The sequence below is a fragment of the Leucoraja erinacea genome, chromosome 2 (assembly GCF_028641065.1).
Source record: "Leucoraja erinacea ecotype New England chromosome 2, Leri_hhj_1, whole genome shotgun sequence".
In the NCBI taxonomy this organism is placed as follows: domain Eukaryota; kingdom Metazoa; phylum Chordata; class Chondrichthyes; order Rajiformes; family Rajidae; genus Leucoraja; species Leucoraja erinaceus.
In genome coordinates this window covers 75585007-75609057 of record NC_073378.1, presented here as the reverse complement: position 1 = coordinate 75609057, position 24051 = coordinate 75585007, and the positions used below count along the sequence as shown (strand labels likewise).

Genomic DNA, 24051 nt, shown 5'->3' with positions numbered 1-24051 from the left:
TTTAAATACGCAGTGTCTTTATGATCTTTATTTTTGTGATTTTCTTCTCTATCATTTAGCTGACTTGATATGTATGAATGTGATCCTTTTCTAGCTTAAGCATGGTGAGTTAGAATAAAAACAGTTCATTTCAGGTGGGATGTTAGTGGTTAAAACATGCTTAAGCTTCCCTTTTTAGGGATAAATATCAACAAAGGTATTAATTACTGGAATTCCTCTACTTTTGGGAAATATGGCAGGTGGCCTGTTGACTTATTCACTTTTCCATTGGAATTCATCCTTTAGTAACATAGTTCGTAAACAGGATTTTTGCAAACCACTGCAAGTCACCATCTATATTACTAAAAGTCTGATCTTGACCACTTCCTGTTCTGTATATTGATTTTAGAAAAAACGCTGCCACTTACGGCTGTGATTTTTGGCCATCTTACTCAGTCCCCCTCCGCTGCGCAGGACGAGGATTTTTCCCATCGATGAAAAATAAAAGAGTTATTAGTGTTTAAAAAATGTTGAGATTCTCTCTCCTGAAGGCCACGCCCCTACTGGAGGGACTATAAAACCCAGAAGTGTTGAGTGCTGCAGTGAGTCTCTGCAAGATGGGAGAGCGAGAGGGTCACGTCTCTCAGTCTGAGCTGTGAATAACACTGAACACATGTGAACTAAACTACGAGTGGTTTTACTGACCTGTCAGTGCCCTTAATGTGGTTTGAAAATATAGTTTGGAAATGCTAAAGCTGTGTTGCCTTTGGTTTGGAAATGCTAAAGCTGTGTTGCCTTTGGTTTGGAAATGCTAAAGCTGTGTTGCCTAATCACACAATTGAAAAACAGTTTTTATTTTGAACTGGCACAAGAGTAACGAACATTTCCAGCCCAAAATTCAACCGGACATATCTGGGCACATTTGTTCCTAATATCAGCTGAACGGTGCCCAAAATGACCTGTTAACCCATATAACAAATAAAGGAACCACGTTGACCAGAGTATCCATCATTGGGCAATCCTGCAACAATCTAGTCTTCCTGCTAATCCTCCAAGCAACCCCAATGTGACAATATCCAGGTAATTTATGCGTATGAGCTGTACTCATTCTTGCACATGCTCAGTAAATCAGTCAGTGACCTTTGACTTGGAAATAAATCATTCCTGCTTTTGATCCGAACACGAGTGTGTGTGGAGCCATCTTTCTACGTCTATTATGTGCTAGTTTACCTATTTTGTAAGAAGACATATATCAAAACACCCAATCACATCCATACCCAGACAATAGACAATAGGTGCAGGAGTAGGCCATTCGGCCCATCGAGCCAGCACCGCCATTGAATGTGATCATGGCTGATCATCCCCAATCAGTACCCCGTTCCTGCCTTCTCCCCATATTCCCTGATTCTGCTATTTTTAAGAGCCCTATCAAGCTCTCTCTTGAAAGCATCCAGAGAACCTGCCTCCACTGCCCTCCGAGGCAGTGAATTCCACAGACTCACAACTCTCTGTGAGAAAAAGTGTTTCCTCGTCTTCGTCCTAAATGGCTTACTCCTAATTCTTAAACTGTGGTCCCAGGTTCTGGACTCCCCCAACCGGGAATATGTTTCCTGCCTCTAGCATGTCCAAACCCTTAACAATCTTATATGTTTCAATGAGATTCCCTCTCATCCTTCTAAACTCCAGAGAGTACAAGCCCAGCTGCTCCATTCTCTCAGCATATGACAGTCCCGCCATCCCGGGAATTAACCTTGTAAACCTGCGCTGCACTCCCTCAATAGCAAGAATGTCCTTCCTCAAATTAGGGGACCAAAACTGCACACAATACTCCAGGTTTGGTCTCACTAGGGCTGTGTACAACTGCAGAAGGACTTCTTTGTTCCTTTATTTGGTTCCTCTTGTTATAAAGGCCAACATGCCATTTGCTTTCTTCACTGCCTGCTGTACCTACATGCTTACTTTCATAGACTGATGTACAAGAACTCCCAAATCCCGATGTACAAGAACTCCCAGATCCCGTCCCTACTGGGAATCTGTGGAATTCTCTGCCACAGATGGTAGTGGGGACCATATCACCAGATGTTTTCAAGAGAGAGTTAGATATAGCTCTTAGGGCTAGTGGAATCAAGGGGTATGGGGAGAAAACAGGAACGGGGTACTGATTTAGGATGATCAGCCATGATCATATTGAATGGTGGTGCTGGCTCGAAGGGCCGAATGGCCTACTCCTGCACCTATTTTCTATGTTTCATACTTGCCATCCTCACAATCTCCTGAACTCCTCCATCACTCCCTCCAAATCATCTGGCATTTCTGATATCCTCCTTATCCCCTTCTAGCAGTGCCGGGCTCTGATACCCTTTGTTCCTCGTCTGGTTAAACCTGGCCTCCAATCTGTGTTGCAAGCAGTAGATTCTTGAAAATGTACTGAGCTCACTCCGGTGCTCCCACTGCCTAACGATCTGAACCAGCAACTGGGAAGATGTAATGCCAGTTCTAGGTCCTCCGGACGGCAAGGGAATCTCCCAAAGCAGGTCACAGTCATCTCAAGTACAGTTTTCAGTCCAGGAACTCCCTTGCGTTGTGCTCGCCTCTGATTTCTAATGCAATCGCCAGGAATTGAGGGCAATTCCGAACAGCCCGCCAGTCAGAAAGCCAGGGAGACGACATATCTCATGCCGGGAAACAAGGAGGTAGACCGACAGACCGCCGCCTCACGCCGCTTGCGTCCAATGAGCTGAGGATTAAGGCAACATATGGGTTTTGGGGAATTCATCCTACCGGATCAAAAACAATTATTTTTTTTCCCCCTTTGAACAAAATCAGGAACATAAATTAAATAAATGATAGCAGGGCCACTGAAACTTACGTTAAAAAAAATATTCCTGAGTTGGAGCCTCGCGTACATGCACAGCAAGACGAGCGGCGCCGCCTCAATGACACTGAAGCGCCGCGGACAGCCCGCTGCAGTGAAAGTGAAACTAACGTGGCAGCTCGCTTCCTTCTGCTCGCAGGTAGTGTTGCGGGAGCGGCCCGGCAGCTGAGGAAAGGACGCCGGTCCTTGGCCGAGGAGAGCCCGCTTTCAGCTCGGGGTTGCGGCGGGTTGTTCGCGGGCTGAAGGCAGTGCCCTGCCTGCATCGACCCGCCCGCTACCGAGGCTGCCGGGCTCGCTGCGCTCTGGAGCCTGGAAGCGCAGGCAGGAGACTGTCTCCGCTCCGCAGCCCAGCTCGGGCGGCGCAGGTTGGGAGAGTTACCCTCACGCTGCTGCCGCTGCTGCTGCTGTTGCTGCTGCCGCTGAGACTGGAATCCTGACACGCAGAAGGTACAGAACAAACTTATTCAACTCCAAAGGAAACGAGATATCGTGTGGGTTTTGTAGGTGGCTTTAATCATGTAAAAATTGTCCAGTATTAAAAAAATGCCCAACTTCCTTACAGTATAGAAGTCCCTGGTGGACTCTTCGGAAGGTGCAAAAACAAACAAGGGTTACGTGTAGATTGGAATGCAATTTTCATAGTATCTTAAACATAGTATATTTGCTTGTTTGTTGTGTCAGCCGAGGGTGGCTGACCTTACGTGAATTCAATCTTCATTTGGACTGCTGGCAGCTTGGCCCACACGACATGTTTTACATATAAGTGTATAAGGACCGTTAATGTTTGGAAGAATTTACCCGTTAAAATCTAACTGCCGGAGGAACTAGACGGATAAAGCAGCATCTGTGAATGCATTTTTGGCTGTTTCGGGTCGATGCTCCAAAATCAGTCCGGCTGACTTGCTCATTTCCTCCAGCAGTTTGTTTTTGTTTTGGTTCCAGTTTCTGGCATCTGCAGTTTCTTGTGCCTGCATTTCCACGGCGCTCCCCTTGCTGTTGCAGAGCGGAAACAATGGCTGCTCACTGATGCCCCAGAAACAGCACCGCGTTTCCAATACCTCTGTATGGAATGAGATTGCTGGTTGGGTTCATAAATTCTAGGAGCAGTTAGGCCATTCGGCCCATCAAGTCTACTCCGCCATTCAATCATGGCTGATCTATCTTTCCCTCTCAACCCCATTCTCCTCACTCGCATCGCCCCCTTCCCCCTTACCAATTGAGACTGTGTTCATCTCCGCCTTTAAAACAATCCATTGATTTGGCCAATCCAATCAATTCCACAGATTCACTCCCCTTTGACTAAAGAAATTCCTTCACAGAAATGTTCGGAAATTTGTGAAATGGGAGGGAGATTTTTAGCCTTGTGTAATGTTCTGAAATGTATTTGGGGAAAAAATTGAAAAATTGGCCTTTTGTTTTTGGAAACAGTTGAACTTTTAAAATCTAGATTTATAAAATGGAACACATAGATTTAAATTAAAGTGGTGCATCAGACTTTTAATCCCAAGAAACGAATTACAACAACGTTGGCAATATTTGGCATATTTTGTGTGTACTTTTAATTTCTGTGGGTATTTATTGCCATGATCCCTGTAGGTTTTAAATGTGATGCAGAATTATCAGTTTATACTGTTGAGAAAGGTATGGAGCGGCAGTGCATTTTATTGCCCTGCAATGCAAGGCTCAGGAATCGTTCATAACAGTGATCTTTCAAATTGTAGACTGTTGCAATAGTGCGTTTTCTATTCTACTTGTGAGGCAAAGCTGTTCCCAAACCAAGCTGTGAGGCAACCTGACAGTATGCTTTCTATGGTGCATCTGTTGCAAGTTTGTAAGAGTCACTTGAGCTGTCGAAATTTTTCAGCAAGTAGAGATATCAGTGTGCATTCTTGGCTGTTGAATCAATGTGGTTGGTCCACAACAGATTATTGGTAATATTAAGGCCAAGGAACTTGAAACTCTCAACCATTTCCACTTCTGCACCATGATACAGTTTGGGGCATGTACTCCACCATGCTTCCTGAATGGTATGGTGAAAGTTGTATCAAAACATTGGTAAGGGATGGAAAGTTATAATACGAGAACGATCTAGTGTCTGCCTGCAGTCCGTCCTTTCACCCTTTTTATTTTTACTTTTATTCCTGTTAAAAAACAAAATGTTAGTTGGAGGTCTTTTATGCGGTGGGTGGGGGAGGGGAAGGGGGAAACTTTATTTCCTAGTCCCTACCTGGTCTGAGAGGCGGCTTCCCCCCGAGCTGCTTCTTCGCCCCTTCCTCGCGGCCTACCATCGGATTGGAGCGGCCTTTCCTGTCGGGACCGGCCGGGACTACAGCGTCGGCGGCGGCACAGCGCTGGGACACCATCACGGAGCAGGCGATGCCTTACCGGGTCGCCGTGCGGTAAGCTCTGGAGTGCTGTGACCGCCGACTCCAACATCCGAGGAGCTGTGGCTCCGGACGTCCAGCTGCGGGCGGCGCTGGATTTAAAACACTGCAGAACCTGGGATCCAAGATCGCCAGAGTCGGAGCTCCAGCCAGCGCGGCCTGAGGACTATGGGTGCCGCGGTCTCCGGGGAGGAAGCGGCCGCTCCAGACATTTCCAAGCTGCTGAGGAGTGTTCACCCGATGCCGGAGCTCCATCTTCGTGGCAAGAGGGCCAGAAAACATTGGACTGGCTGCGGAGGCAACAAATAGGCCCCAACCTATTCTTTACTCAGAGAGTGGTAGCGGTGCGGAATGAGCTTCCAGTGGAATTGGTGGCGGCAGGTTCGTTGGTATCATTTAAAAATAAATTGGATAGGCATATGGATGAGAAGAGAATGGAGGGTTATGGTATGAGTGCAGGCAGGTGGGACTAAGGGAAAAAGTTGTTCGGCACGGACTTGTAGGGCCGAGATGGCCTGTTTCCGTGCTGTAATTGTTATATGGTTATATATGGTTATAACCTTGGGTGATCACAGAGGAAGAGGACTGAAATTTCTGGTGCCTTTCCCCACAGTGGAAATTTTTGATTCTGGTGTGGGGGGACGTTCATGTTGAATTCTATAATGTCTTGTGTCATTTTTCTTCTTTTCATTTTCCTATGGACGTACGGAAACTTAATTATTTCTTTTATGTGAAACACTTTGGTTTCAACGCAAGTTGATTTAAACGTGCTATATAAATAAAATGTACTTACTTACTTACTAGTGAGAAAACAACTAGAAAATAATAAAGGGCTGGAGCAGAGTGAACATGAGAGGTGGAGTCATTGAATAATACAGTGTGGAAACAGGACCATTGGCCCAACTTGCCCACACCGGCCAACATGTCCCAGATACACTAGTCTCGCCTGCCCACGTTGGGTCCATATCCCTCCAAACCTGTCCTATCCATGTAAATGTCTAGCTGTTTCTTAATTGTTGGGATGGTCCCTGCTTCAACTACCTAGTCTGGCTGCTTGTTCCAAACACCTACCGCCCTTTGTGTGAAAATGTTACCCCTTAGATTCCTATTAAATAATTTCCCCTTCATCTTAAACCTATGTCCTCTGGTCCTGGATTCCCCAACTCTGGGCAAGAGACTGTACGTCTACCGGTCTATTCCTCTCATGATTTTATACACCTCAATAAGATCACCCCTCATCCTCCTGCGTTCCAAGGAATAGAGTCCCAGTTTACTCAACCTTTCCCTAAAGCTCATAGAAACATAGAAAATAGGTGCAGGAAGAGGCCATTCGGCCCTTCGACCGCCATTCATTGTGATCATGGCTGAGCGTCCCCTATCAATAACCCGTAAATGACCTACGCTGCACTGCCACAAATCACAAGGATGTCCTTCCTCAAATTAGGAGACCAAAACTGTACACAATACTCTAGATGTGGTCTCACCAGAGCCCTATACAACTGCAGAAGAACCTCTTTACTCCTATACTGAAATCCTCTTGTTATGAAGGCCAGCATTCCATTAGCTTTCTTCACTGCCTGCTGTACCTGTAAGCCAACTTTCAGTGACCGGTGTACAAGGACGCCCAGGTCTCGTTGCACCTCCCCCTTACATAACCTAACCCCATTGTTCAGCTCAAATCCTCTAGCCCTCGCAACATCCTTGTAAATCTTCCTTCTATCCTTTCCAGCTTGATAACATCTTTCCTATAACATGGTGCCCAGAAATTAAAAAATACAGCCTCACCAACGTCTTGTACAACTGCAACATGACCGCCCAGCTTCTATACTCAATACTCTGACTGGTGAAGGCTGATGTGCCAAATGCCTTTTTGACCACTCTTATCTACCTGCGACTCCACCTTCAAGGAACCATGCACCTGCACTCCTTGATCCCTCTGCTCTACAACACTCTCCAGAGGCCTACCATTCACTGTGTGGGTTCTGCCTATGTTACACTTTGCAAAATGCAACGCCTCACATTTCTCTGTATTAAATTCCGTCAACCATTCCTCAGCCAACCTGGCCAATCGATCAAGATCCTGTTGCAATTTTTCACAACTATCTTCACTATCAACAAAACCACTCACTTTTGTATCATCAGCAAACTTGCTAATCTTGCCCTGTATGTTCTCATCCAAATCATTGATGTAGATGACAAACAGTAACGGGCCCAGCACCGAAAACGGAGGCACACCACTAGTCACAGATCTCCAGTCCGAGAAGCAGCCTTCCGCCATCACCCTCTGCTTCCTTCCATGCAGCCGATTTTCTATCTATTCAGTTATCTCTCCTTGGATCCCAAATGATCTAACCTTCCAGAGCAGCCTACCATGCGGAACCTTGTCGAACCCCATATTTACAACATTTACAGCTCTGCCCTTTATGGTCAAGTCTTTATAAAACTCAATCAGATTTGTGAGACACGATATCCCATGTACAAACCCATGCTGACTATCCCTAATCAGCCCGTGTCCGTCTAAATGCACTGTATATCCTATCTCTCAGAATACTCTCTAGTAACTTTCCAACCACAGATGTTTAGCTCACTGGCCTATAGTTTCCAGCATTTTCCCTGCAGCCTTTCTTAAAGTTATATTTGACCAATTGGTTAGAACTAATGATGAGCAGAATAGTTAAAGGAGAGTCCGGGTAGACTTGGAAAACACACGACAAAGAATCATATGAGGTTATTTAACAAAATTAGATCACACAGACTTGATGGGTGATGTATTGCCATGGATTGAGTGTTAAATGGCCAAAACAGAAATTACCTGATCATTTAGTTGGAAGGCCCTGGCTAATGGGGACATAGGAATTAGTGGCAGGTAGCTGCAGAAGATAAGACCATTTGCATCATATGCCACTTTGTTACTGATATAAAACTGGATAGTAGTAGGAGTTTGTAGTTTATTTGGTACTGCCATAACAACATAGTGATGATTCGATGGTACTTTATTGTCACATGTACTTAGATACACTGAAATTCCTTTTTATGCATACAATTCAGTAAAAATCTTACTGTACATAAGCACAATCACACACACGTACAAGAATAGAATAGTAGATTAAACTGAGGCGGTACACAAGAGTCACTATGCTTCCCGCACCATCTTGTATACTTAAAATTTCAAAGGTGTTAAAAACAGAGTCTTATCTTGGCCTTAAAGGCCCGTTATCCTTGTGGCGGCGATGGGTCAGATTTGTAAGTGTATGCCTGGTCTGGTGATGATGTTAGTGTGTTGCTCCATGTTGCTGCAGGCCGCATCTGATCCCTGCTCTAGTCTGACCTCTGTGGGGACTAGCGGTGCCTGATCCAAACAATCCCAGCCTAGTGCAGGGCCTCCAGTAGCCCAGTGCATGAGCACATCGATTCAGACATGTTAATCTGCGAATCCATCAACCCTCTCCTCACACAGCCACCACTCTGCGCGGACTCCATGCACCTCCCACAGTCCTGCAGCCAACCTCAGAACACCCAAAGTGCCTCCGAGGATGCGGGACGCGAGTTCCCAACCTGCTCACCGATCTGGAGTAACTCAGCGGGAAAGGCACCATCTCTGGGAAAGAAGGAATGGGTGACGTTTGGGGTTGAGATCCTTCTTCAACCTGACCCAAAATGTCACCCATTCCTTCTTTCCCAGAGATGCTGCCTGTCCCACTGAGTTACTACAGCATTTTGTGTCTATCTTTGGTTTAAACCAACATCTGCAGTTGCTTCTTACACATCGATCTTGAGTGTCGGTCAATGTTACTTAACCTTCCACACTTTCTGTAATGCTTTCCAAAATGCCAATGAATTTCAAATAAAGCCGCACTTTCATTGTTGTCTTAAGGGGTTGGACAGGCTAGATGCAGGAAGATTGTTCCCGATGTTGGGGGAGCCCAGAACTCGGGGTCACAGTTTAAGGATAAGAGGGAAGTCTTTTAGGACCGAGATGGGACAAAACCCCGTCATTTATTTATTTGCGTCTGTACTCCAGAAATTGAGATTTGTAATAGAAAAAATCACATGTGGATAAAGTGCACATTGTCAGATTTTAATAAAGCCCATTTTTATACATTTTGGTTTCACCATGTAGAAATTACAGCACTGTTTATACATAGTCACCTGCCCCACGCCTCATTTCAGGGCACCATAATGTTTGGGTCACAGCAATGTCATGTAAATGAAAGTAGTCATGTTTAGTATTTTGTTGCATATCCTTTGCATGCAATGACTGCTTGAAGTTAGCGATTCATGTATTGCAGCCATCTTTAGCTTATGCTTGTTTTGGGGGCTGGTCCCCTTCAGTTTTCTCTTCAGCATATAAAAGGCATGCTCAATTAGGTTCAGATCAGGTGATTGACTTGGCAACTCAAGAATTGGCCATTTTTTAGCTTTAAAAAACTCCTTTGTTGCTTTAGCAGTATGTTTGTGATCATTGTCTTGCTGTAGATTGAAACTCCGGCCAATGTATTTTGAGGCATTTGTTTGAACTTGAGCAGAGAGGATATGTCTATACACTTCAGATTTCATTATGCTACTACAGGGCTCGAAATTAACGGTTGCCCGGTTGCCAATGGCCATGTAAAGTCCCGCTGGGCAACCTAAAAGCCATATCATTTTGCTCGGCTTGGCAAGCGAAGGAAAGCTTGGCTGATGTGGACAGCGGACGGCCTGATGCAAACTGTGCCGGTATTTCTCAGAGAGCTCCTGCCTTGCCCTGTGGAGTTGCTGCTTGTTTGTGAACCAGCAGCTCTGGCAGCGGATTGGCGCTTGACAACGCTGCAAATTGTTCTGTTGCTGTTGTTCCCTTAAAGGGCCTGTCCCACTTTGCGATCTTTTTCGGCGACTGCGAAGCATCAGTGACGGTTTTACAGGCGTTAGTCACTGACACTCCGCTGTTGCCGAAAAAGATCGCAAAGTGGGACATGCCCTTTAAGGGAACAACAGCAACAGAACAATTTGCAGCGTTGTCGAGGGCCAATCCGCTGCCTGAGCTGCTGGTTCACAATCAGGGCAAGGCAGGGAACGAGGATAATTACCGTCTCTAACTTTTCACAGGAATGGATTCAGTGAAGGTAGACTGAACTCCCCACTCCAGGGCTCTCACCTAACTTTGTTTCCTCTGTTGTCAGCCAGGCAACCTAGGCAGCTTTTTAGGTTGCCAAACGACAGTCTAGGTGGTTATTTAAGACAGCTTGCATGACACGTGCGATAATGTGCTCGGATGAAGTGCGTAGTTACCAGTTGGAATTATGCTCAATGAAGCATTCACATATTATTTCTGCTTCAAATAGTCACAAACTAAACATATTCACCGATCAAGACATGATATATCCCACAATGACATGCAGCAAAATTATAATACAGTATCTCAACTCTACACGTTGCAATGAATGCAATTTCTATTATTTCTTTCCATTTCCAAACAAAAATGGGGTTGGATTATTCAGCGTATGATCAACCTCGGTGAGACCAAGCGCAGGCTTGGCAATCGCTTCGCACAACACCTACACTCAGTTTGCAATTAGAAACCTGATCTCCCGGTGGCTCAGCACTTCAACTACCCCTCCCATTCCGAATCCAACCTTTCTATCCTGGGCCTATTCCATGGCCAGAGTGAGGCCCACTGCAAATTGGAGGAGCAGCACAACATATTTTGCTTGGGCAGTTTACACCCCAGCGGTATGAACATTGACTTCTCCAATTTCAGGTAATCCCTGCTTTCTCGTCCCTTTCCCAGCTCTCACTCAGCCCACTGTCTCCGCCTCTTCCTTTCTTCTTCCCGCCCCCTCCCCCGCACCCTCACATCAGTCTGAAGAAGGGTCTCGACCTGAAACATTGCCTATTTCCTTCGCTCCATAGATGTTGCCTCGCCGGCTGAGTTTCTCCAGCATTTTTGTCTGCCCATTCACACAAGTTCTGTTATCTCACATTCCTCACACACTCATAGAAACATAGAAATTAGGTGCAGGAGTAGGCCATTCGGCCCTTCGAGCCTATGATCATGGCTGATCATCCAACTCAGTATCCCGTACCTGCCTTCTCTCTATACCCTCTGATCTCCTTAGCCACAAGGGCCACATCTAACTCCCTCTTAAATATAGCCAATGAACTGGCCTCAACTACCCTCTGTGGCAGAGAGTTCCAGAGATTCACCACTCTCTGTGTGAAAAATGTTCTTCTCATCTCGGTTTTAAAGGATTTCCCCTTATCCTTAAGCTGTGACCCCTTGTCCTGGACTTCCCTAACATCGGGAGCAATCTTCCTGCATCTAGCCTGTCCAACAAGAATTTTGTAAGTTTCTATAAGATCCCCTCTCAATCTCCTAAATTCTAGAGAGTATAAACCAAGTCTATCCAGTCTTTCTTCATAAGACAGTCCTGACATCCCAGGAATCAGTCTGGTGAACCTTCTCTGCACTCCCTCTATGGCAACAATGTCCTTCCTCAGATTTGGAGACCAAAACTGTACGCAATACTCCCTACACATTAGGGGCAATTTTACAGACAAGTTAACCTACAAAATCAATGCTTCTTTGGGATGTGAGAGGAAACCCACACGCTTGCAGGGAGAATGTGCAAATTCAACACAGACAGTGCCCGAGGACAGGATTGAACACAGATCTCTGGCGTGTGAGGCAGCAAGTATACCAGTTGTGCCGCTATATTTTGTTTTCCAACACACAAACAATTATACGTTGATAACTTTGGTTACTAAAAAAAAAGAATATCTATTTTCAGTCTTAAATCTCTTAAGTGACGCCATGTCCCCCTTTACAGCTATTGTATGTTTTAATTCAGTTCAAGACAATGGGACAGTACATTGGCCATAAAGTTGCTGCCTAAGAGTGCCAGAGACCCGGAATTGATCCTGAATATGGGTGCTGTCTGTATGGTTTGCTCCTTTTCCCTTTGATCACATGGGTTTTCTCCGGGTGCTCTTGTTCCCTTCCACATTCCAAAGGTGTGCAGGAACGTTTTTCAGACCCAACCCAAAACATAATATTTTCCTTTTGTGCAGAGATTCTGTCTGATCTGTTGAGTTACTCCAACTTTTTGTGTCTATCTTCAGTTTAAACCAGCATCTGCACTTCCTTCCCACACACACAATACTATACGATAGAACTTTATTAATCCCAGGAGGGAAATTGTGTGTATGTGTGTGGGTATATTTATTACACACACACACACAGATATTAATTTGAGTATTATTTTGACAATTCCTGTTCAAATAAGAAATAGCACGCAATATGTTATTTTTGTTTTTTAATAGTACTTTTCTGTTGCAGATAAATCAATTCACCAATGTAATTGGTGAATGTCAAAAATACTTAAACCCAGGAGTGAGTTCTTACTTCAGGCATCGGATAACTCCTTCACTCGCCTTCAGAGGTTCAGGCAACAGTGTGCAACCATTGCTTGACAGCTCAGTAGGATTGCCGGACAATCATGGATTACTTTCTTAGTAAAGATTAAAATGGGCAATGCTGTGTGTTGCGGATGGTCATATTGCCAAAGTGAGGTGAGATCAATGGCTGAAAGTGAACAAGCTTTACTGCATGTTACCAATACCAGTTCATGCGAGACAAATTATGTTAAAGAGCAATCAATATCTCCTCAAAATTCAGAAGTCAGCGAGGGTCCACAAGAGCCAAGAAATGGAACTGACAACACTGAGGATTGTAAAAGGTATTTTTTTTTGTTTTCAGTTCTGCTAATTTCACTGTTTACATCTGCTTCAGTGCACTTTCAATGTATTAGCCTATAACTTGGTGATTTGATGAAAAGAAATATGAACTCGTAGCCATCCAACAGAAACCACCACAAAAGTAGTATTTATTTCAATGCCTTTACGAATTGCAATCTTGAATAATTTTGGATATTAAAGTACTGAGTATATGGGTTTGGGGATGGAGAGGTTAGCACAGAGGTGCAGCTGGTAGAGCTGCTGTGCCAGTGGGCTTGCCTCCTGCACCCTCGGAAGTGCTCTGGGGAGTTCCGAGGCCAACTGCTGGAGGCATGGAGGCTGAGCGGTGGCTGTGAGAGGCGAGGGAGGGGCTGGTGAATTGGGCTGCTGGAGGCCCTGCAGCAGCAAGAAGATCGCGAGATTCGGCCGCTGCTGGAGGCCCGGCAGAGGTCGGACAAGGGCTTGTATCAGATGCGGCCTGCAGCGGGATGGAGCGGTGGCAGACACACAGCATCGCTGGGCCAGGTCAACCCCTGCCACACTGACCTTGCCGCCACCAGGACAATGGGCCTTTATGGCCAAGATAAGACTCTGTACTCTTATGAACTTTGAATCTAAACAGCTCAAACTGGTAAAACATGGCGACTCTTTATCTACTGCCTCGGTGTAGTCCACTATTCTATTGTGTGCAGTTTTGGTTCCCTAATTTGAGGAAGGACATTCTTGCTATTGAGGGAGTGCAGCGTCGGTTTACAAGGTTAATTCCCGGGATGGTGGGACTGTCATATGCTGAGAGAATGGAGCCCTAGGCTTGTACACTCTGGAGTTTAGAAGGATGAGAGGGTATCTTATTGAAACATATAAGATTGTTAAGGGTTTGGACACGCTAGAGGCAGGAAACATGTTCCCGATGTTGGGGGAGTCCAGAACCTGGGGCCACCATTTAAGAATAAGGGGTAAGCCATTTAGAATGGAGACGAGGAAACACTTTTTCTCACAGAGAGATGTGAGTGTGGAATTCTCTGCCTCAGGAGGTGGAGGCCAACTCAAGGGTTTTAATTGTTTGATGTAAAACTTAGTCAATGTACACTTTAGGGAAAAAGTAGCACTGTGATTAAAATATTGAAAATGCTGTTTTGTAAACATACACAGATGTCTACATTCTGCAAAATATGTCTTGATTGAATATTAGTATCACTAAAACATGATTCTATAATTTTCTAAAACCTAGCTGTGAAATAATTGAAAAGACCGAAGAAGAGAATGTTGGCACGGTTGTGCACAAAACAATGAAAAATTACAAAAACAACCAGCCATTGGATTCTGCGCCAGAAAAATGCGAGAGGGACCCGTTACCAGGATCTGCAGAGAGAAGACATTTGTTTGATTTGGAAGATTCTGGCAAGAAGGCAAAAATAGCTAAACAACCTCAATGTGATTCGAGTGATGGGTGGGTCCTCTGTTTAAGCTCTGTGGCCAGTTGATTAATTGCACTTTATTTTTGATCATTTGTTTTTGCCTTCCATAACCTTGCATCTAACAAATCAACCTCCCTTCCATTGACTCAATTTACACTTCATGTTGCCGCGGCAAGTCCACAAACAAAATCAAGGACAATTCTCATCCTGGTCACTCTGTTCCCCTCCCCCACTGGGCAGGAGGTACAGAAGTGCAAATACGCACACCTCAAAATTCAGGGATAGTTTCATCCCAGCTTTTATCAGGCAACTGAACCATTCTATCAACAACTAAAGAGCAGTCCCCAGCTACTACCTGCCCCACTAGAGACCCTCAGGCTGCCTTTAATCGGACTTTACTGGACTTTAGCTGCAATAAACGTTGTTTATCGTGTATCTGTACGCTGTGGATGGCTCAATTGTAATTATGTATAGTCTTTCCTCTGACTGGCTAGCACGCAACAAAACTGTTCCTTGGTGCACATGACAATAAACTAAACTAACCACTTTTACAAGGATTACAAAGACATTTATTAGCCAAGTATGCAAGAAGAACATACAAAGAATTTGATTTACCATTTTCAGATTCAGATTCAGATTCAATTTTAATTGTCATTGTCAGTGTACAGTACAGAGACAACGAAATGCATTTTCAGTCATACCAAGAAAAAGCAACAAGACACACAACTACATAAAAGTTAACATAAACATCCACCGCAGCGCACTGTGATGAAAGGCAATAAAGTCTTATCTTCTCCCCTCTTCTCCCACAGTCGAGGCAATTGAACCATCCTTATTCGGGGTGATCGAAGCTCCCGCAGCCGGCGATCGGATGCACCCGTGTCAGGGTGGTCGAAGCTTCAGTGATTGAAGCTCCCGAATGCGATCCCTGGCAAAGGAATCGCCCACTCCACGATGTTAAGTCCGCAGGCTCCCGTGGTTGGAGCTCCCAAAGTCAATCCCCAGCAAGAGGCCGCCAGCTCCACGATGTTAGGCCGCAGTGCAGACGGAGATATGACATGGGAAAAGTTGCAACTCCGTTGTGGAAAAAGATAAAAAATAATTTCCTCCACATAATACAAAACTAAAGATACTCTAAAACATACATTTAACACCAGACTAAAAACAGCAAGAGAAGAAAGGGATGAGATAGACTAGTGGGGAGGCTGCCACCTGGTGTAAACCCTTTGAAGTGACGAGGCTTAGTTTTGACGCCAGAAATAAAGGAATAAAAAGGCAGCTGTGCTACCTCAAGATGCTACATTCCATATAACATGTGATCTGCTTGACCGGTTCAGAGAAGATAGGAATGTGGAGCGTCAAGATGCCAGCATGAGATCAAGTCAGCAATTCACTCTTGATTGCAGCCATGTTCTGCTCACACTCCGCACTTGTGGCACAAGCTGGGTGTTCTCATGCTAACTCCTTCACCAATGAGTGTCCTTCACATTCTGTGCCCAGAGAGTACACATACATTGCAGGCATTATTTTGGAATCTTGGGATATCTAATGGCATCGAAAATCTTACAGTTACTGAGTCTAATCTCTTCCCCTGATATTTAATCTGCTGAATTGGGTACCTTGTTTTTTATTCCTTTGCCACCCAGAACATTCCTGCTGCCCTTGTATCTCTTTCTGCTCGGCCATCTTAGTTATTAGTTAACCATGTTAGTATTAACCATTGATTAACATGTGTAACCATTAGTTAATCTTAGTTAAGAAATAACTGCTAGTGCTGTTTTCCTTTACATTGGATCTGTTGATTTGAGAAGGATAATTACAATAGGATGTGGTTGTAATTGAGTGGGGGAAAAAATCCTGTCTATTTAATGAAATATGTAATATGTGTTTTAATTTTATAGCAAGAGTTGACAGTTCTGTGTTTCTTGGATAAATAGTTTATTGATCAGTGCTGTTTTGACCATAATTAATTTAATAGATAATAGAAGCATGACTGAGTCATACTTGCAAGCCAGACAGCAGTAAACCTAGTGCTGTTGTTGCCTTGGTTTTGAAATATCTTTGTAATGCTTATTTGTTTTTTGCGTTGGTAGAGACCATGAAAAAAAGTTTGGTCAGACGCAAGTGACGATTCACGGGGATGAAACCGGAGCAAAAAATCTAGAAAGTGAACAGTTGGATTTTGGAATAGAAGGGATGAGGAACCACCAGCAAAGTGAACATATCAATACGAGTGTGAAAGCGACTGAACAGGTTTTTAAAGAACCAGAATTATTGGAAATGAAAGATAACCTCTTTAAAAGTGATATTTCCGTTGCTGTGGATACTGATGTTCAAATTGTCTGCAATCAGGAAGGAAATGATGGGTATGTTGCAACTTGGGTTTTACTTTGCTATTTACTGGGTACAAATACGAACATTTTCTGAATTGACTTCAAAGCTAGGCATTTTTTCTAAATAATGCAGCGGGGAATTCAATGTAATTCTAATTTACAGTCGAACAGAGAAATATAGAATTTTGTTTTAAGTAAACTCAGCTCTATCTTGACGGTATCCTTTGTACATTTCTTGGCCTTAGGAAAGTAGGTCTGCAATGAGTATATCTGCACCTAGCAGAGGAAAAGGCAATTGTCATTGCATTCATTTTTCATGTTCGCTGTTAATCCTAAACCTGTAGCATCTTTTTCATCAGACGTGCCTTGGAATGGTGCCTGACATTTATTTGACTTCCACTTTGAAATGTTAGTGTACTATCATGGCTGTAAACTGAAGACATGACTGTTGATATAGTAAACGCTCATTATAAACATCCCTTTATAATGGTTTTTGGTTATAGCGACTGTTATAGTCCGGAGGGCAGAATGAATAACAACTTACACGCAGGTTGCCTGGATCACGAGAGAGAGATTTATTACCCAACATTCCCTGCTTATATTGAACACCAACTCATTAACATATACATGAATATGTATGAATACATTACACTGCTCTCCTTTTTTTAAGTATTAAATCTAAGTACTCAGTTACACTTTTGTTGTTGTGATACTTGATTTAAACCAGTATTTATGAAATCTTAAATGATAAACATAATATATTTATTTTACATATCTACACATTTTCGTTTTACTTATACAGTGAGTTACTTAATTTACAAACCTAATCTGACTACTGGTTCACGGTTCCTGCCTGATCGTCTAACAGTAACAGGAGTAACAGGTTTAGGTGTTGACTCAACTGTTGGCTTGTTTGGCTCTATTTTAGTACCCTGACTTTGACCAGAGGAATCTGTTTCTTTGTCTGAACCAACTGAACTTTGTTTTCCAATCACAGTGGTCTCTTCCAACTAACTTTCAGATAAAAACTCAGGGATTAGGACTTCATGCTCAGTTTTTGGTTCATCTTTGGCTGGAAACATTTGATCAACATGAACACTTTTGATCCTATCTCCAACGCCAACTAAGTATCTTTTTGTTCCACACACTTCCACTATTTTCCCAACATCCCACTTGACTCGACTGGACTTGTTGGGAGGACTGAGAACACGAACTTGCTCAACTGGCTTGAAGTACCTCTCCTTTTTGTGGGAGTCAAAATGACGTTTGTGACTTAATTGTTTTTATTCAACTCCCAAGGCCAAATTGGGTTGAACGAGACTTAGGCGTATTCTTAGCCTTCTCTTCATCAACAGTTCTACAGGTGAGTAACCTGTTGTTGAGTGTTGTGTGGTTCCGTACTTCAGCAAATAACTAGTCAAACGATGTTGCATGCTGAGTTTTGAACTACCCTGCAAAACCTGTTTCTTGAGAGCATCTTTGACTATTCTAACAGACTTTTCCGCCGCCCCATTAGAGGCTGGATGTTATGGGGGAACATGTGTGTGTTTTACACCATTCCGCTGCATGAACTCTTTGAACTGTTCTGAACGAAACTGAGGCCCGTTATCAGAAACAATTTCTTCCGGTAAACCATGGCATGCAAAAATGGATCTCAACTCATCTATGGTACACTCAGTAGTAGTGCTTGACCCCATATGCTTAACCTCAATCCATTTGGAATGATATCTACTATTACCAGAAAGTGATCATTACCATTTTCACAAAAATCTACATGAACTCTCTGAAAAGGTTTAATTGGCCATGGCCAGGCTTGCAGTGGTGTTTTTGGTGGTTTACTCTGGCAATTTTGGCAGACACTACATTTGTTCACCAGTGACCTGATGTCACTGTCAATACCAGGCCAATACACAAAACTTCTGGCAATTGACTTCATGCTTACTATGCCAGGATGTTTGGCATGAAGTTCATTCATAATTTTGTTTCTCAAAGACTCTGGTACAACCACTCTGTAACCCCACTTAATGTATCCATGCTCACATGATAATTCATGGCATTGATTATGGAAAAGCTTCAGCTCTGAGTTCAGAACTGAGTTCAATCCACTATTGATTTCAGTCCAAACATTCAATGTCTGTTCATAAACCCACTTCAGCACAGTGTCTTTCTCTGTTTCTGGTGCAATTTCTGTTGCAGTCACTGAAAAGTCTCCATCTACAACATGCAGTGTGTAGATTGAGTTCTCACTTCCCACGTCAGAGTTCTCATGGGGCAACTGTGACAATGCATCTGCAATTGCGTTGCACTTGGAGCTTCAGCACTCAACCTTGTAGTCATACTGGGACAGCAAAATTGCCCAGCGCTGCATCCTTGATGCCGCCATGTAAGTTATAGCTGACTTGGGACCAAGTATCACTAGTAGTTGCTTGTGATCAGTCACTAGGGTGAATGGTCTGCCGAGAAGAAACTGCTGGAATTTCTTGATTCCAAACACGATGCTGAGTGCTTCCTTTTCTATCTGTGCATAATTACGCTCACTCGGTGATAGGGTGCGGGATGCAAAAGCAATAGGCTTTTCCTGTCCGTCATTCATTATGTGGGAGATCACTGCACCTACACCATAACTTGAAGCATCACAAGCAAGTTTCATTTCGCGTGTCGTATCGTAGTGAACAATGAGTTTGTCATGTCAAGTTTTCCTTGCAGGTGTCAAATGCACGTTGCTGTTCCTTTCCTCACCGCCATTTCACATCTTTTTGTAGCAGATGATGTAGTGGCTTTAGCACGGTTGCTAAATCTGAAAGGAATCATGCATAGAACTGCACTATCCCAAGGAATGATCGTAGCTCCGACATTTTGTTGGGTTTTGGAGCATTCACTATTGCTTCCACTTTTGCCTTCACAGGTTGAAGTCCGTTGGCGTCTACTTTGAGTCCAAGGTAGACCACCTCTGACTGCGCAAATGCACATTTACTTTGTCGCAGTTTGACATTGTGGCAGTTCAGTCGTGTGAGAACTTGCTCGAGGATTTCCAGATGTTCTACCATGCCCTCTGTGAATATCAGTAGGTCATCCTGGTTGCACACACAGTACGTTTTGTCTTTCACTGTTTCTGGTGTAACGTTTTGTCCATGACAGACTGGAAAATTGTCCGGGAGGATTTCACACCATAGGGCAGCTTTGTATATGAATCCAAGCCCTTATGTGTGTTGATAGTCAAGTACCGCTGACTTTCCTTGTTGACATTGAGTTGGGCGAAAGTGTGAGACAAATCCAATTTAGTGAAGACTCTTTCTCCGCTAAGTTCTGCGAACAGATCTTGCGAGATTGGTAATGGATATTGTTCGTCATCAACGGCTTGGTTGATTGTGACTTTGTAGTCACCACATAGTCGAACAGTTTTATGAGCCTTGGGTACGGCCACAATTGGCGTTGCCCAGTTACTCTGGTCTGTCTTCACGAGTACTGCATTCCACTCTAACCTGTCAAGTTCTTCCTCCACTTGTTGCTTTAGTGCATATGGTGCAGGTCTTGGCCGACAATACACAGGTCTCACATCTTGTTTAAGTCAAATGTGTGCAGAGTTCCCTGGTATTCCCGTGTAACTGTCAGCAAAAATGTTTGCATGTTTGCTTATGACGTTTTCAAGACGTGATTTGGACAAATCGACGCTGAAAATGTTCTTCCATTCTAACTCTATTCTGCTCAGCCAATCCTTTCCAAGGAGGGTTGGTTTATTTCTGTAGTTGGCCACTATGATGGGCAGTGTTACTGACTGACCATTATGTTGAACTTTACAGTTCATTTGTCCACATGTCTCCAAAACTTCACCCGAGTAGGTTCTCAGCTTGACCTTACTCTCAAACAATGGTATCTGTGGGAACTTTGTTTCGTACAGGTCTCTGCTCATGACTGAACAATCTGCTGCCGTGTCAATACACATATCGATTAACTGTTCATTAATCAATAGTTTAGTTTGAAAGTCCTTGCCTTGGCTGGTTGTAGGCTTATCCATGTTGGTTGCATAAATGGTGTACAACCCAAGTTCATTTCCATCTGGGTTCACCTCCAAGTTGTGAACTCCTCTCTGGTGTTGTCGCTTGATTCCCGCAGATTGTTGGTTTCCTGTTTTAAGTTTGGCCCGACATGCTGAGGCGATATGGCCTTTCTTCTGGCAGTTATAGCACTTGGCCATTTTGAACTGACGAAATTGGGATGAGTGATTACCGTTGCAACGATAACAACTGGCTGAACTCGGCTCCCCGCCATACGTTGGTTTTGGTTTAGAGCCTCTTGGTTTGGCCATAGGCACTGCCTTGTGACTGTAAACGGCCACTGCAGTCCGTGGTGGATGAAACTCGCAGGCATTCTTTGTTGCCATCTCCATTGTGGTGGCAATCTTGCTTGCTTTCTCGAATGTGAGATCTGGAGTGTTCATGAGTTTGGATTGAATTTGTTTACTCACTAGACCACAAACAAATCTGTCGCGTAGTGCTCGTCCGAGAAAGGTTCAGAGAAAGTTACAGTGCAAAGTTACGTTTTTCAAGGCATCAATGTACTCATTGATTGTCTCATTTTGCTTCTGGTTTCTAGTGCCAAATTTATAGCTTTCTGAAATTTCCAGAGGCTTTGGGGTTGAAATGCTCCTCCAACTTCTTCATAATGTCATTGAATGGCACGTATTTTTCCTTTATGGGCACAAGGAGATTCGCGAGTGTGTCGTACACTTCAGGATCGATCTCTGTGAGCAGAATCGCTTTCATGCGTCAGTATCTCCTTCAACACTAATCTCCAATATGTTGTTTGCCGTGAAACACATGTTTGCTCTCTGCATATAGGAGCTGAACAGCTCTCTATTCTTGTAAAAAGTGCCAAGGTTTCCGATAGCCCGTGGAGGCTGCCATCGTGTCGTTCTCTTTTTTATTAAAAGTCCATTCAAAAACCCCGATTTCCTGTCTGTTCTGGTGTAACAATTCACCTAAATCTTAGCTGTACAAATGCTAATCAGTTTGAGGAACTTGACAAAAAAAAATCTTATACAATCCCAAGGACGGCATCTTGCCACGTAGACACAACATAGAGATAGCCTGTGTTTAAGAAGGAACTGCAGATGCTGGAGAATCGAAGGTTATACAAAAAAGCTGGAGAAACTCAGCGGGTGCAGCAGCATCTATGGAGCGAAGGAAATAGGCAACGACTGAAGAAGGGTTTCGGCCCGAAACGTTGCCTATTTCCTTCGCTCCATAGATGCTGCTGCACCCGCTGAGTTTCTCCAGCTTTTTTGTGTAACCATAGAGATAGCCTGACAAGCTCTCGATGATTTATCCAGCTGCTGTTTTAAACTACAGTCCCCTGCATAGAAGGATCTACAGCCTATCGTGTCCAGCTTCCAAACAACTGCGACACAACTCTGTATTTTCTGTTTAAAATGTTAAACAATACTGCATGTTGCAAAACAGTCCTGCACTGTATTTAAAGGATAAGTTCACAAACTCCATCCCATCCTCATTGCCAATTTTGTTATATTCCGGACGGCAGAATGAATAACAACTTACACGTAGATTGCCTGGATCATGAGAGAGAGATTTATTACCCAACATTCCCTGCTTATATTGAACACCAACTCATTAACATATAGATGAATATGTATGAATACATTACAGGGACCTGATCTTCACCATGCTGGGCTGCCAACACCACCCCCAGCCCACACCACATCCCCCACCTTTTCCAGGCCGCACCTGTTACCACCGCCGGCCCTTGCCTGCACTTTGGCCACACTTAGGCCGCGGCAAATGACTCTGCCGATTTTCACACCTCCCTAGCCGCCATCAAGCTTGAGCTGTCAACTCACCTGGATTTCAGGCACAGTTCCAGATCGAGAGTCGAAAGAAGAGTCTCAACCCAATATGTCACCTTTCCATGTTCTCTCAATATGCTGCCTGAAGAAGGGTCTCAACCCGAAACGTCACCCATTCCTTCTATCCAGATAGGCTATTTGTCCCGCTGAGTTACACCAGCATTTTGTGTCTATCTTTGCTGCCTGACCTGCTGATTTACCCCATCATTTTCTCACAAAAGTTACCCCTCATGTTTCTATTAAATCTTTCCACTCTCACCTTCAAATATTTTGTTTCTAAACTTTATTAAAAAAAAAAGTCTTCAATCCTTTTAAACATGAAGTGAATGGGCATGATGCTCCAATTATAACCAAACCGTTGTCTTATACTTGTTCAATGTAACCTTCTGGCTTTTGTGCTGTATACTTTTTCTTTATAAAAGACCAGTATGATCTCCAAAACTAGAAAATTGCTCCCATGTTCAAGGTATTATTATATTCCAAGAAAAGTAAGAGTCCTAATACCAACTTTGAGGAACTTGTTTTTAAATAAAGGTCCTAAACTACATTGGAAATGAGGTGTGGCAGGGGTTGAAGAACATTTTATAGTTAATTAATATACTTTTTCATGCTTTGTAATTAAATTTCCCCTAATTGTGGAACAAATAATTTATTATTTTGTAGAGAGGAAGACCTTTACCGCGATGAAGATGAAATCGAGAAAGACAAATCCCAAAGGCTGCTCGATGAAAGCCAACTTGCAGGTGATCTTGTTTCTTGCTGCAGCCTACCTTTCCCCACACTTCTTTTCTTGTTTTAAACCTCCTCAGCCCAATTAATTTGACAAGAATCAAAAAGCATCACTCATGATGTTACCACCCGGCTGGATTACTGCAATGCACTGTATCTGGGGGTTAGTCGGTCCTCCATCGCCCGTCTCCAGATGGTACAGAATGCAGCTGTTCGTCTCTTGACTGGCACACGAAAGCATGATCATGTTTCACACCTTTTGGCCTCTGGCTGCCTATTCAGTATAGGATTCGTTTTAAAATTATTTTATTTACTTTTAAATCCCTAAGTGGTCTTGCCCCGTCCTACCTATCTGAGCTTCTTCACCCTTATTCGCCCTCCCGCTCTCTCAGGTCAGATGATCAGCTGCTCCTGATTGAGCCAAAGACTAAGCGGAAGCTCAGAGGGGACCGTGCCTTTGCTGTGTCGGCTCCGAGATTGTGGAATGAATTGCCTCTGCACGTTAAAACAGGCCCCTTCTCTAGCTGATTTTAAGTCACTCCTGAAGACATATCTATTCTCCATGGCCTTTGTAGACCAGTGAGGTGTTGAATTGTTTATTAACTTTATTTGCTTGGTTTTGCTGCGTTGTTCGTACTCGTGTTTTATGTTTTTTAATTTATTGTTTGGATTTTTGTATGTAATTTATGCGCCTCGTGTTAGTTGTATGTTCTGTTGTTCTGCCTGTTTTATGATGTCTTGCTTGTTTTCTTTTTTCTGT

The 24051-nt window shown here is 43.7% G+C and overlaps 1 protein-coding gene across 3 annotated transcripts in view; it reads left to right on the top strand.

Annotated features, from left to right (window-relative positions):
- Positions 1-2885: 2885 nt before the first annotated feature.
- LOC129711266 (ubiquitin thioesterase otulin-like) overlaps positions 2886-24051 on the top strand; it is a 36351-nt gene continuing 15185 nt past the window's right edge. Inside the window, exons 1-6 of one of the 3 annotated variants that reach the window (XM_055658810.1) lie at positions 2891-3301; positions 12554-12786; positions 12893-12953; positions 14183-14401; positions 16463-16735; positions 23226-23305. In XM_055658810.1, coding sequence (XP_055514785.1) covers positions 14241-14401; positions 16463-16735; positions 23226-23305 — 514 coding nt within the window. In that variant the 5' untranslated portion in view covers positions 2891-3301; positions 12554-12786; positions 12893-12953; positions 14183-14240. Of the gene's footprint in view, positions 3302-12553; positions 12954-14182; positions 14402-16462; positions 16736-23225; positions 23306-24051 lie in introns of all 3 variants that reach the window. The other 2 variants (XM_055658799.1, XM_055658792.1) reach the window with 2 other exon arrangements.